General features: G+C 35.3%; 1 protein-coding gene across 14 annotated transcripts in view; it reads right to left on the bottom strand.

The window, feature by feature from the left end:
- Positions 1-15,015, bottom strand: part of myo18ab (myosin XVIIIA b) — a 249,946-nt gene that overhangs the window by 85,518 nt on the left and 149,413 nt on the right. For all 14 annotated transcript variants that reach the window (XM_063031923.1, XM_063031926.1, XM_063031928.1 and 11 more), the window contains 8 exons: positions 11,271-11,438; positions 10,209-10,299; positions 9,196-9,388; positions 6,345-6,431; positions 5,328-5,469; positions 2,954-3,113; positions 2,605-2,785; positions 1,276-1,516 (listed from right to left, as the gene is read on the bottom strand). In XM_063031923.1, coding sequence (XP_062887993.1) covers positions 1,276-1,516; positions 2,605-2,785; positions 2,954-3,113; positions 5,328-5,469; positions 6,345-6,431; positions 9,196-9,388; positions 10,209-10,299; positions 11,271-11,438 — 1,263 coding nt within the window. The remainder of the gene's footprint in view (positions 1-1,275; positions 1,517-2,604; positions 2,786-2,953; positions 3,114-5,327; positions 5,470-6,344; positions 6,432-9,195; positions 9,389-10,208; positions 10,300-11,270; positions 11,439-15,015) is intronic.

Genomic DNA, 15,015 nt, shown 5'->3' with positions numbered 1-15,015 from the left:
GAAAGACACAGCTCATTTACTTTATTAATACATCCAGTACACATTGAAAATAATATGCATATTCTGTTTTGAGGCAATAATTATGACTTAAATAAAAAGGACGAAAGCAGCAGTTATCTTCAATTTATGATGGGTTTTTTTCATCCATCATCTAAGATCTGCACCATTTGGGCCACACCATCTTCTCATAGCTATCACTGGGCAAGCCTGAAGTTTTACACTACCACATTCAGGAACAGTTACTCTCTTTCAACCATTCAGTTTTGAACCAACTACCAAAACTCTAATCACTACAGTTAAACACCATTATGACCACTTCAATCACTTTCAAGTAAAATGGACTATTTTCTTCAAATTGTTTTTTCTTGTAAAAACTGTGTATAACGTATATTTAATTTAGGTTTTCATTGTGAATACTTCATATCTGTGCTACTTGCCTGTGATGCTGCTGCAAGTAAGTATTTCATTGTACCTGTGCATATGCCAATAAACTCAACTTTAATTTTATTGGATTGAGGATAAAAGGAGACATGATCAAGACTAAACAAGGTTGCTGATTATGGCAAAGGAATAACTTACAAAACATAAAAAAGTCCTCCATTAGAGAACTTGATGAATAATTAAGAATTACTATCAACCTGTTTTAATTTTGTTTACACAAGTAAAGGACTCTAAGGAAGATAACCTTGCTTACCACAAGGAGCATTACATTTTAAATGTTTGCATCTATTTAAATGATACATTGTGCAAATTGATAAATTAGCCTATTGTTGTCACATATACCAAAATACAGTAAAAAAAAATTGAAAGCCATTGGTACTGATCATTTTGAAACAACATTGAGGTAGTAGAAGGGAAAGCAATAACAGAATGCAGGATAAAGTGTTAAAGTTACAGAGAAAGTGCTGTATACACATCAAAATGTAGACATGAAAGTTGAGATCCATTTTATTAAATGCAAAGGGTGGAATTTTAGAAGTGAAAATAGGTTTCAAAGTTTTTAAATTTGATGCGTCTCCAGCCAGAACAAGTCACCAAATGATGTCACTAAACAAGGTACTAAGTAGATGACAACCAAACCCAGAAACTGCAATAACGTCTGGGCTTCTGAACTTCCTGCTAGAAATTAAAGGCCATCCACTTCTAACCATATAATCTACATTCATAACTGGGCCAATGCTTTTTAAATAGCTTACTTTTATGATCAAGAAACTACAAACAGTACTTCTTTCTAATGCAGATTTTGAATGTGAAATGTGATTGAGAAGAACCGACCTTGTCTATATATTCTTAGGGCATCAAGAAGTTTACAGCCCCTAATCTGGGCTCGAAGAAGTGGAACATCCAGCTGCATTAGACCCGCTTCAAAATTTTCTGCCTGGATATCAGTTTCTATGATTCCAGACTTTAGAGAAGGCGTTGGAGACACTTTTGTTTCAATAAAGGCATCAGTTTTCGGTAACAAACAGTGGATAAAATGAATTTTGGACTTTTTCACTGTGTCAATAAGAGCATCCTGTAATAAAAAGGCTGAATTAATACATGCGTCTAATTAGATGCATTCCACTAATTTAGTTTACATATATTAATTTTGATTTATGTGATTATGAATTCAAATTTAGAATACATACATAATTTAGTATATTCAAAGAAAGTGAATTGTATGTGTAATATTTAATATGCAGTAGAAACAACTTTGAGGCTCATGAAGCTTTAACATTAAAATTTTAATTCTATTTGTAGAGCTTCTCCATAAGAAGCGACACTTTGCAATTCCGACTGAGTTACGTTAAAAATAATGAAGCAAAAAATGTAAATCCATCTAATAATTAAAGTTAAAAATGATTTGGTATAACATTACTAGAAAAACAGCTAAAACTACAATGTATAAATGAATAAATTTAATTATTACACATGAATATTAATAAATATAATTCAGTCCAAATACCAAATTAGATTTTTTTTTAAACAACCAATCTCTAAAGATTCAAGGAACAAGGAAGAACACTATTTGGCTCAGTGAGTTTGTATGTGCTCAACGTAACCTAGCTAGTCCCACTGCCCTGTCTTCTCCCCACAGTCTTGCAAATTCATTCCTACTTATTCAGCTCTCTCTTGAACTCTACAATGGAATTTTCATTCATTAACTCTAGCAGGATACTGCAGAATGTAACCACATGCTGACTCAAAATTTTAATTGTATCATTTTTGTTTTCTTTACCAATCATCCTTATTTTTAATGTTCCCTAGTCTTTGCTAAAGAGAAATTTCCCCTTTCTATCTGTACCTGTTACGAGTTGAATTATATTTTTGTACTTTTTTGAAATTATGCACTGTAATACAAATTACCTCTTATACTTCTGACCAAAATGTAACACTGAAAGATAATTAATTAAGCAATCTCAGAGATTTTAAAACATTGTGTTATTGTATAAAACAATTCAAATTAGCACTGCATAGAAGAAATTCTGTTAGAAACAGTGGATGCATAGACACTAGATGATTTTTAAACAATCAATAACTCTTAAGCCTTCTCTACAAGCATGCACCCACTCTTAACACAAGCATACTTAGAAGTTGAAACTAATTTAATTATTTACGAACCACTTGGAGTTTAATCTGAATGCACGATGATTTCTTCTTTACTGCAGCTACGCCAGTGGTGAAAGTCTTTCTCATGCTTGTAGCTCTTCTCAAAGTAAGCTGGGATCCACCTTCCAGGCCAGCAATTGATCCAGACAATACAGTTCCGGCTCTGCCCATAAACAGATTGCTAATGATCTTCCTGAAAAAGGAATGCAATTGTACTGTAATTACTGTATACAATAACAAAACAAAAATCAGAAAATCACATTAAAATTCAAAAACATTTTCACAAAAAAGCTGCTTGCATCAACAACATTTTTTTTACAAAGAACATAGCAATGTATTTGTAATGAAAACTACTTCCTACTTCTGAGAGTCTTGAAGTAGAGTGGCAGCATTTTGAGTAGCAGGATTCTGTTTTGCATAATTCAACCAGCCTGTTGTGTCATACTCCACCCAGTTGGTATTGGAACAGTGACCTAGGATGAAATGATGAAGCTTGTTGCCTTTCAACAAAGGGCATTGACCTACAAAAAGAGGAAATAAGTAGAAGGTTTTTGCAATTTTGCCTTTTTCATTCATGTGCAATGGAAAACATTTTTAGCTAAACAATTTTGTTATTAGAACACAAATAAAGCATTGCTGGTCAAACTTTCATTGGCATGCATTCTTTATTATTATTTATTCTGTTGCAATGCTCAGAATTCACTGTTTATTAATAAAAAGAGGTTCATAACTCACAACAGTCGCTCTTCTTTCCCCTCAGTATTTCAATATAAGGAAAACCTTATATTATAGTATGAAATACTATAAACTTTAGGTGAATCATGAAAAAGAACTCAGGATACTGAGTTGTATTTTACTAATTACTTTGTTGCACAAATGTAAAAGTACACGTGTCAATAAGTAACATTTTGAAAATTATACAGGTATGCCCTGCTTTTCGAAAGTTAACTTTACACCACTTCGCTTTTATGAAAGACCTACATTAGTACCTGTTTTCGCTAACTGAAAGAAATCTGAAGAAGATTTTCGCTTTTACGAAAAAAGGCGAAAAGCAAAAATAGCGTTCATTTGTTTTGTAGCGAGCTGTTATGGAGGCAGCGCGCACCCCGAGCAGTGAGAGTGGCGCTGCCAAGCGCCTTCCCTGGGAACTGCACTCAGCATCAAGCCGCCATAGCTTTGAACTGTGACTGTGAGCATCTGTGCTTTATCTCAATTTATTTTGTGCATCCGTTAGCAAGATGTGTCCTAAGGTATCAGAAAAGCCTAAGAGAGCTCGTAAGGGTGTTACGCTTAGCGTAAAACTGGATGTAATTAAGCGTTTCAATTGTGGTGAACAAAATAAAGACATTGTGCGTGCGTTGAACTTGCCTGCGTCCACCATTCGTACTATTTACATGCAGAGAGAAGGAATCTTGAAAGCTGCTGATGTTACTATTGGTTCTGCTAGTAGCAAAGTGGTCTCTTTTAGTCGGCATCCAGTAATGGATAAAATGGAAAGTCTATTACTTGAGTGGATTGGTGGGTGTACAAAGCATGGTGTTCCATTAAATTATCTTATATTTAAGGAGAAATCAATATATAGGCTGTGTATTTATCATATCATTCCTGCTTTTACTATATGTTAGTGTTATTTTAGGTTTTATGTGCTATTTGGTATGATGTGGTAGGTTATTTTTTGGGTCTGGGAATGCTCAAAAATTCTTCCCATATAAATTAATGGTAATTGCTTCTTCGCTTTACGCCATTTCAGCTTACGAAAGGTTTCATAGGAACGCTCTTCTTTCAGATAGCGGGGGAAACCTGTATATTCTACTCTACCAAACTTAATATCAATGAATGGACACAGTACCAGTGTTCAATTCTCACCAGAATTGAAGTTGACTACCACTCACTTGTTAAAGCCTCTTTCAAAAATACCCTCAAAAATTTACTCTACTTCCTTAGGAGTTTGCAGAGATTCAGCATGACATCTGAAACTGTGACAAACTTCTGCAGTTGTGTATAGAAGTCTGTAGAAGTTTATGTAAGTGTATAGAATGTATCGATACTTTCTACAGATTCTATAGAAAGTATATTGATTGGCTGCATCATGCCCTGGTATGGAAACAACAATGCCCCTTAACAGAAAATCCTACAAAAAGTAGTGGATATGGCCCAGGCCATCACGAGTAAAGCCCTCCCCACCACTGAGCGTATCTACATAAAACACTTTTGCTGGAAAGCAGCATCCATCACCAGGGACCCCACCACCCAGGACGGGCTCTCTTCTCACTCTTGCCGTCAGGAAGAAGGTACAGGAGCCTCAGGACTCACAGCACCATATTCAGAAGCAGTTACTATCCCTCATTCATTAGGCTCTTGAACCAAATAGGATAACGTCAATCAACTTCACTTGCCTGATCATTGAAATGTTCCCACAACCATTGGATTTACTTTCAAGGACTCTTCATCTCATGTTTTCGATATTTATTGCTTATTTACTTATTATTATTATTTATTTTTGTAATTGCAGTTTGTTGTCTTTTACACACTGGGTGATGCCCATTAATGCTCATTAATTCTGTTATGGTTATTATTCTACTGATTTATTGAGCATGCCTGCAAGAAAATGAATCTCAGGGTTGTATATGGTGACATATACGTGCAGTGATAATAAATTTACTTTGACTTAAGCTTTGACTTCGAAAATAAAAAATTAACAGTTTTCAAGCTAAGTTTTTATTTGTAGTAATTACCATTCTTGTCTCCATCTTGTCGTCCATAATATGTGAACAGTCGCTCTAAAAGTGTGTCTTCACTTCCATCAGGTTTCAGAGCTTCTTCATCTAGCAGCCAAAGCAGTCCTCTTGCTTCATCTGTCCTAGCCAATGTTCGAACCTACCAAGGAGATACAAAATGCATTACTTCTGAACTATGCACTCCAAATACTTAATAACACATACAATATTTTCACTCACTCAATAATAATTCAGCAAAGAATTTCCCCAAGAATGAGGATCACTTTTCTCCATGGCAATTACTAAGTACATTTTATTGCATCTGAGACAAACATAAAAAGACCCCCACATTCCTCAGAAGTACCAAATTAACAGTATTGCTATCTCATAAAATACGGTATTTAAAAAGTCCTCATTGTATCAAACTTAATTTGTAACTAATGATCAACTATGTAACCATTCAGTTTAAGACACATTATGAACAGTGAATTGAAGGGTGCATTCTGTTATTACAAAGTCAGGTGGGCTTTATTTAAAATAAGGATTTTTGATTTATCAATGCAAAAGTTGTTTCATGAGTATTTTGGTAGAATCATATTTCAAAAGCATGATTATTTGAAGACTCTCAGGCAGTTCACAAGTTTGCCTTTAACCTAAGCCTATAGTTTAAATTTATGGATGAAAATCTTTTGTGGGTTTCCGGTTAATTAAAAGGGAAATACACTTCCATCAGTCTCCTTATAAGTATTTTTCTTTTGACCCTTCAAGGAACTAGAGATAGATAAAACAGGAAAAGGACAGAGTTTTTGGGTTCTTCAACCAAATATTGGATGACTCAATACCAACTACGCTTCTGTCCTCAACCAGGAGAAGAAAACAAAATTTTTCAAAAGGGATATTATGTTATTCATTACGTTGTGATACTCACAGAAAATAAGACCAATTTTAACCACTATATTTCAGGATATCTAATACAAAATATATGTATAATGAAATGCTACTCAATGCTTCCATGCTCACGGCTCATTTTCTTACCAGTGCTTGATGAGATGTTTGATCTATGGCACCTACAGAAAAAGGACAGTTGGATTCAACTTCATCTAAATCAAGCTCTATGTTTTCCTGTATGGGACAGAAGAAATAGAGACAATAATTGCATTTATTTCAGGTCATCAATGATTTTAGCTTTGAAGGAGATACCACGTTTTAAAGCTTAAACTGACTCTGTTGGAACATTGTAAAAGGCCAAAAGGTTGAGAGATCGGAGTGGAGTGGATGGAGCATTCAAAATACAGCTTACAATTGTAAAACAGTCACTCTTGCAAATTGAACCAAGACTTTTGAAGCAGACTGGATAGGAAGGAGTATAAGTGCTTCTATTGAAAGTTTGGGTTTCTACCCTGGGAAGGAAAAAAAGTTAAAGAGGACATTTCCTGGAATTATATGGAAAGGTGTCATGAGAACAGAGTTGTTGGAAGATGGAAAAATGAACTGGAATGCTACAGAAGAAAATGCCCCTTCAGTGAGCTGAAAGTGAAGGGCGGAAGATGTATCTAGTGGTGGCATCCTGTTGTAAGTACCAGAAATCAGAGAAAGACAATTCTTCAAATGTGGAGACTAATAGGACATAAGAGATGACAAGGGGAAGCCCATCCTAGCTCTGAGTAGAAGCAACAGTAACCAAAAGTGCAGGAAATGCTTGTGAGCCGTGAGAACTATAGTTGAGAGCAAACCACAGTTGAAGCAAAACAAAGACATTTTTGAAGCACTGGTGTGGAAATATCATCAGATAAGATTGGATGAACAGGTAAAACCAGGAGAATGGAAAAGAGTCGTTACAGAAAACGGAATGAGAAAAGGTGTGTTCAAGATTGCTGAAGGGAGATTGCGCCGATAGTAAATATCAATTGCTGACCAGCTCCATTAAAAGGCAATTGATTCAAAACATTAACTCAATTTCTCTCCCCAAAGACATTGCCTGGTATTCTCTACTGTTATTTCAGCACCTGTTTTGTTTTTGCTTTTACAAAATGAAGTAACTCAGTTCAAATTCTTACGCTACCAAAGTTCAGAAATTGCAGATGGTACTTTTACCACAATAATCTCAGGAAATAAGAACATAAGAACATAAGAAATAGGAGCAGGAGTAGGCCATCCGGCCCATCGTGCCTGCCCTGCCATTCAATAAGATCATGGCTGATCTGTCTGCAAATTCAGCTCCATCTACCTGCCTTTAACCTTTAATTCCCCTACTATGTAAAAATCTATCTAACTGTATCTTAAATATATTGAGTGAAGAAGCCTCAACTGCTTCCCTGGGCAGAGAATTCCACAGATTCACCATTCTCTGGGAAAAACAGTTTCTCCTCATCTCTGTCCTAAATCTTCTCCCGAGTCTTGAGGCAATGTCCCTTAGTTCTAGTCTCACCTACCAATGGAATCAACTTTCCTACTTCTATCTTATCTATCCCTTTCAAAATGTTGTATGTTTCTATAAGATCCCCTCTCATTCTTCTGAACTCCAGAGAGTATAGTCCCAGGCAACTCAATCTCTCCTCATAGGTTAACCCCTTCATCTCTGGAATCAACTTGGTGAACCTCCTCTGCACTGCCTCCAAAAGCCAGTATATCCTTCCTCAAGTATGGAGACCAGAACTGCACACAGTACTCCAGATGTGGCCTCACCAGTACCCTGTATAGTTGCAGCATGACCTCCTTGCTCCTGAGTTCAATCCCTCTAGCAATGAATGCCAACCTTCCATTTGCCTTCTTAATAACCTGTTGTACCTGCAAGCTAACCTTTAGCAATTCATGAACAAGCACTCCCAAGTCCCTCTGCACAACAGCATGCTGCAATCTTTCATCATTTAAATAATAATCTGCTCTTCTATTATTCCTTCCAAAGTGGATTATCTTGCACTTACCAACGTTGTATTCCATCTGCCAGACCTTGGCCCACTCACTTAACCTATCTATATCCCTCTGCAGACTCTCCACATCCTCTGTACAATTTGCTTTTCCACTCAGTTTAGTGCCATCAGCAAATTTTGCTACGGTACACTCAGACCCCTCTTCCAAATCATCAATGTAAATGGTAAACAGCTGCAGGCCCAGCACTGACCCCTGCGGTACCCCACTCACCACTGACTGCCAACTGGAGAAACACCCATTCATACCAACTCTCTGCCTTCTGTTGGTTAACCAATCCACTATCCATGCCAATACGCTTCCTCTGACTCCATGCATCCGTACCTTATTGATAAGTCTCTTGTGCGGCACCTTATCAAATGCCTTCTGGAAATCCAAGTATACGACATCCACCTGTTCCCCTCTATCCACTGCACTCATTATGTCCTCAAAGAACTTCAGTAAGTTTGTCAAACAGGACCTGCCTTTTATGAATCCATGCTGCATCTGTCTAATGGAACCACTCCTTTCTAAATGTTTCGCTATTTCTTCCTTAATGACAGCTTCAAGCATTTTCCCGACTACAGATGTTAAGCTAACTGGTCTATAGTTCCCTGTCTTTTGCTTACATCCATTTTAAAGAAGTGGCATGACATTTGCTGTCTTCCAATCCGCCAGGACCTGCCCAGAGTCTAGTGTTTTGGTAAATGATTACCAACACATCTACTATAACCTCCTCCAATTCTCTCAGCACCCTGGGATGCATTCCTTCAGGACCAGGGAATTTATCTACCTTCAGGTTCTCCAGTTTGCTCATCACTATACTCAGTTCTATTTGCCTAAACACAGTTCATGCACATTGGAGACAAATTCATCCACTTCATCAGTTCAAAATATCTGAGTTATTATTTACAAACAATTGCTTGCATAAATTGCACTTAAAGGTATTTGTTAGGGCATGGTTTGATGAACAACTAACCTCCTTATATCGATCAAGCTCTTTCAAAAACGTTCGCTCATAGAAGAGCATCTGTAAACGTTCCTGTGCATAATTGTGACAGAGTTCCTCAAAAGTTGCAGCTCTCTCAGGTGATGCAAGCTTTGGATTCTGAAATCCAGGGGTATCCACTATCATTATGGAACAAAGTGAGTGCTGAGTGGACTTAAGTGCCCTATTTTAAATGGAAAGCAGCATCAGAAACACCAAACCTGATTAAAATCACAATGTATACCTCTATGCATTTCAGATTTAAATCTCTTGGGTATTAGACCACAGTAAACTTCCCAGCACATCTATCTTGGCAGCTTCATAACAGACCTTTAAATGTTATAATAGACTTTTAAATGTCAAATGCAGTTGGAAAAAAATGGTGTTTTACATTATAAAGTAATTAAATGGCTTTGACATGAGTTTAGCACTTAAAGTAATTTCAAAGGATATCAGTAATAACATAGTCCATAGTCCATTATGTTTCAGTAATATTAATCTTCAATAAATTCAAACATATTGAGCCAACGTCACAGAAAAATGTGCCAAAGTACTTTAAGTTTGATATGAAAAATAAACGGAAGCCAAGTTGTACCAGCTGTAGTTAGGAAGTGTAACTATAAGATTAAACAAAAAAGATGTTTTAATGGAAAATACTGAAGAAAGAGATGGAGAGTAACAACTTTTTGAGGTACATGGAGAATTAGTAGAATGGGGCTTCAGCACTAAAAGCAAAGTAAAAACAGAGTAAGTGATGAAGAGGCCAGACTCCAAAAAAGAAATAAACAGAGTTCAGGATGACGTGAAAAAGTAGATATGAAACTGAAAGTTATGACAAAGACAATATTCTGTAACTATTAGTGTTCACAGACGATGAAATTCTGTACCTCAAAGAATAAGCAAATGTGAATTGAATGAATTTTGGAAGACGAGTAATCCACAATTACTTGTTTGTTGTTACAATAAATATCAATTCAAGCAGTGAAAAAAATACAAAGATTTACCTATTAATGAGTGAGATTAGCACCATGAACAGCTCTCCATATAAACTGGATGCCATTGCTTCTAGACATTCCATTGCTGTTATCTTGGGACCTAGCAAAACACAAACATACATATATTATAAATCCATGCAAATCTCTTGAACCTTTTCTTAAAACATATGCATATCAGAACTTTCTGATGTATTTACAATAAGTGGAATGCAAACCTAATATTAGTTTGAAATTATGAATTTCAAGATTGATAAATGCATGAAGCTTAGAGATATTCATAAGACAAAGACTAAAGTATTTGTATAAATCTACCAAATGAAATCAATGATTGCAGCCGCCTGAGGAACAATTTCACAGTCATACACTATTAACCATTTTTTCAAGAATGATTTATGGGGCAGAATGCCAAGAATACAGACATCCAGATGATGACAACTTTATGCCATATCTTTCTTACACATACAGAAATTTATAACACTGAAGAAAGCAATTCAAATCATATGTGCTCTTGCAGACTGAAAGAGCTACTTGCTCTAATCTCATTATCCAAGTTCCATAGCCTTGAAGATTTCCATAAACCAACTGCTGATCTGGGTTCTTTAAATGCGAAATGAGTTATTCTTCCTCCACCCATTCAGTTAGTGGGTTCCCAATCCCCATTACTACACAGGTGAAAAATCTGATTTGTAAACTAGCCTATATCCCTTCTAATATCTTGAACAATATACCAGCAAACGTCGGAACCTAATTATACATTTTGTAATTCATACCTTCCTGCTTATTGATTTCAACATTTGCCCTATAACAGTCTTGAAAGTGGAAAAATAACAAATAACTGCAATGAACATTGGGATATTCTAATATGCTAAGTATTATTAACTAAGTTCAGGCATTTAAAGGATACAACAAAGTATTAGAGTTTGTTTCTAAATGGTAAAAATCATACCTTAATCAACCACCTGACAAAATGCTGATACTTTAATTAAATGCTTGTACAATTCAGAATATTTCCCAAGATTATATGATAAAAATCACTGGTTATAAAAACGATATATCAGGTAAAAGATCTACCTGAGCCATCTCCCTGTCCACTTTCATCTGGCCCTTGCCGGAATGAAGTTGACCTCTGAACCTTCGGTTGATGCTTAAATAATGCAGAAGACAATTCTTCTAAATTGCAGCCCAACAGGTAGGCTGCTTTTTGGCCCCATTCATGTCTAGCAAACTGTCTCCTTCCAGCTGGAATATGCAATAATAATAATAATCAGTGTAATCATCATTTGGAGATCACTACAAAGTGAAAAACCCATTTAAAGCCTGAGAAGAAACTAGACTAGTAAAACAACAAAGCTAACAATGTTGCAACAACATCTCAACAGTTAATTGATGATCAAGCATTTGACAACAAAATCTAACTAGCAAATGTAATTGAGATTCCAGTCACGATATCTGTTACATACAAATTATGAGTAATGTGAAATGCAATTATGGTCCAGTTCTTTATCCAATTTAGGTCTACACAGATGTGTGCATTCTCTTATTAGTGGTTATTTATATCATTTACCCATTTATACAAAGAAAATGCAGAGAAGAAATCACCACACTCCTTATCTATGCGTGTCCAAAATAAAAATTCCACTACATAAAAAAATACAAGTAACAAACTCTATCATTCTTTTAAAAGAGAAAATATAGCAAATATATATCCCGATTTATGAAAACAAACATGGCACTGCAAATAAGAACATTTAAAAATATAAGGCACATTAAAAGATAAAGATGCAGATTGCTTAAATTGTTGCTGATGAACACTAAAATCTAATTTCAGGCACTCAAGAGCAGTAATTAACCATAGCCGGATGCTCTATTCAAAGATAATGACAAAAGCTTTTTCTGGCCCTACGACAGTACATCATCCTATTACATCAAGTATAGTCCTCTGCCTGCTTTACAAAATTTTAAATTGTTTATAGCACTGCACTTCCCTTAAATTAAATTATTTGCTAATTAAGTCATCCTCTCAATTGAGATAGATCATCATAAACATGTAGGTATTACATATTTTTAGTAAAATGGCATGATCAAAATATAGGTTTACAATTTTTTGCAATGTCAAATTCATCTGCTGCCATGAAAGGGTAGTTGTAGAAATCATCTCTTCCTTGAATAGATTTTCCTCTAGTTTAATCAAGGTTTCAAAATTAAACTTTTTTTTCTACCTCCATTCTCAATCAACGAAACTCCATGAAGGAATTAGGTTTTAAATCCTGACATATTTGAATCTACTTCAAATGTGGTTGAATGACTCCACTGATATAGTTCTCATTTTGATAAGTTGTAAGTCTCTTCCATTTAATTAGTATGTGTCAGTAGCATAGTGATGGAAGTGCTGTTGGATGAACAAGTTGTGAGCATCTGAATGGACCAAAGCTGCCACCTGTTGCTTTACCTTTTAAGGTGATTGTGAGCAAGGAACACAGTATGGAGAGGTTAAATAAAGACAATGTGATCTTGGCTTGCAGAGCAGATGGCTTTCCTTTAGAAGTTTGATAATTGACAAATTATTTCACTAACTATATTTCTGAAATGGAGTTCAAGTCAAACATATACTGAGTTAATTGAAAATACAGTATCATTATCTACAGAATAAATTTTCCATATGACCAGCTCTAAGAAAACTTTTTAAGGATGTTCTGAGAAAAAGGGACATATCATAATTTATACAATTAGCAAATTTATAGAAGGAAATAGATGAATCAGTAAAAAGCTTTCTACTGTTTCTTCTAGCTACACTGGTTCATTTAAGGATAATATTACCACCAATCAAATTGTCTGTGCCCTAAATTTAGTGGAAAGGTGCTGACATGCCATAAAATGATGGCACAGGTTTTGGTATGTTTCTTTTATTTTTGTAGTTTATTTTTTTATTGAAGTTCATCATCAAACAAACATTTCCATAAGATGTACTTCTGATATTGTACATATATACCATATAATCATATTTGCCACAAATCTCCACATGATATTTATCTGAGGTATACACCTATAGAAAAGAGAGGAAAGAAGAACAAGCAGAAGGAGAAAACTATGTACAAGTAGGGAGTGATTTTTTTTTAACAACATATTCATTGATTTGTGAGAATAAAATCAGGCCTATGAGATGTTATGTAGTTGAACCATTTTTCCTTGTATGAATCAAATTGTTCCAACTTATGATTAACAGATGCTGTTATCTTCTCCATTTTGTAAATGTCCATTGTAATTTCCATCAATGCATTTAAAGTTGGGCTCTCCTGTGATGAGCATTTCCTGGTAAGAGTCTTTTTACGAGCCACCAGCAGTATATTCATTAAATATTTATCTCTTTTCAACCATTCTTGAGGTACATACCCAAAATATATGGTCTTACTTTCTAAGGGTATTTCACATTTTAAAATGTCTTGTAGGGCATTGTGTATCCCACTCCAATAGTCTTTGATAACAGGGCAATCCCAGAAAATATAATGGCTTGCATTTTGATTTCCACAATTTCTCCAGCAAACAGGGAGGTTACTATCATAATGGGATTTCTGAGAGAGTATAATAAAACATCTTATCAAGTCTTTCCATCCAAACTCCCTCCATTTCTGTGAACTGGTACACTTCCATTGATACCTCCATATTATCGTCCATTCTTCCTCAGATATAATTATCCCTCCTTCCTTCTCCCATTTTGTTTTAATCTATGAAGTTGAATGTGTTTTAAGATTTGACAAACCCTTATACACACTTGAAATGATTCTGCTACCGTTATCTGAATTACACTATATGCTTTTCTAAATAGCTCTATCAAACACGTACTTGCCTTGCTTACATTTTTAACCCTCCTATTAACATACCGTCACATCTGTAGATACCGATAGAAGTTCTTGTTTTTCTAATAAGTGTTTCTCTTTAAGCATTTCAAAACTGAACAGTGTTCCTTCTTTCATAATATTGCAAAGAACTGTTATTCCTTTAGCTGTACAGTCCTTAAATCTAGCATCCAGTTTATTCGGAGTAAAATCCGTGTCATATTTAAGAATTGCAATATCTCCCTCTAGTTTATATTATTTTATAATAGTTTTCCATATTTTACGAGTCCATTTCACCCATGGATTATCAATAGTATTTATGTACGTTTGTAGGTTGTTATCAGCCAAAATTGCCTGTATGGGGATGGGAAGTATCCCCTCCTCAATGTTTTTCCATTCAGCGTCATATGATAGGTTGCACCAACATATTACAGCTCTCAACTGTGCTGCAAAATAATAATCTCTAAGAGAAGGTAGGCCCCATCCCACCTTTTCCTTGGCTAATTGCAAAGTTTTGAGACAAACTCTAGGCTTTTTACCTTGCCACATATATCTTGATAACATTTTGTTCCATTCATTGAATTGATTCTGATTAGTCTCTATTGGTAGGGTCTCAAAAAGATATAATAGTCTGGGCAATATATATATTTTAATAGATTCAATCCTTGAACTGAGACTAAAAAAAGGAATTAGGTTCCATCTTGTTATATCTTCCTTAATTTTTTATATATAGGCTGATAACTGCATTCTGATAATTTTGACAAATCTTTTGGTATAATGATGCCCAAATATTTGAAAGACTCTGTTTGCCAAGCCCAGGGATATCTACTTCCAATTTCTCTTGGTGGGCTATAGTTATACGAAAGTAATTGGGTTTTATCTATGTTGATCTTGTATCCTGATAATTGACCATATTGTTCAAAGGATTGCATCAATTTAGGTAAAGAGAATGTTGGTTCTCTCAATTTATGCTCTGTCCCTTT

This window comes from Mobula hypostoma, chromosome 23 (genome assembly GCF_963921235.1).
Source record: "Mobula hypostoma chromosome 23, sMobHyp1.1, whole genome shotgun sequence".
Classification (NCBI taxonomy): domain Eukaryota; kingdom Metazoa; phylum Chordata; class Chondrichthyes; order Myliobatiformes; family Myliobatidae; genus Mobula; species Mobula hypostoma.
Note: the sequence above shows the minus strand (reverse complement) of the source record. Positions and strands in the feature narration are given on the sequence as shown.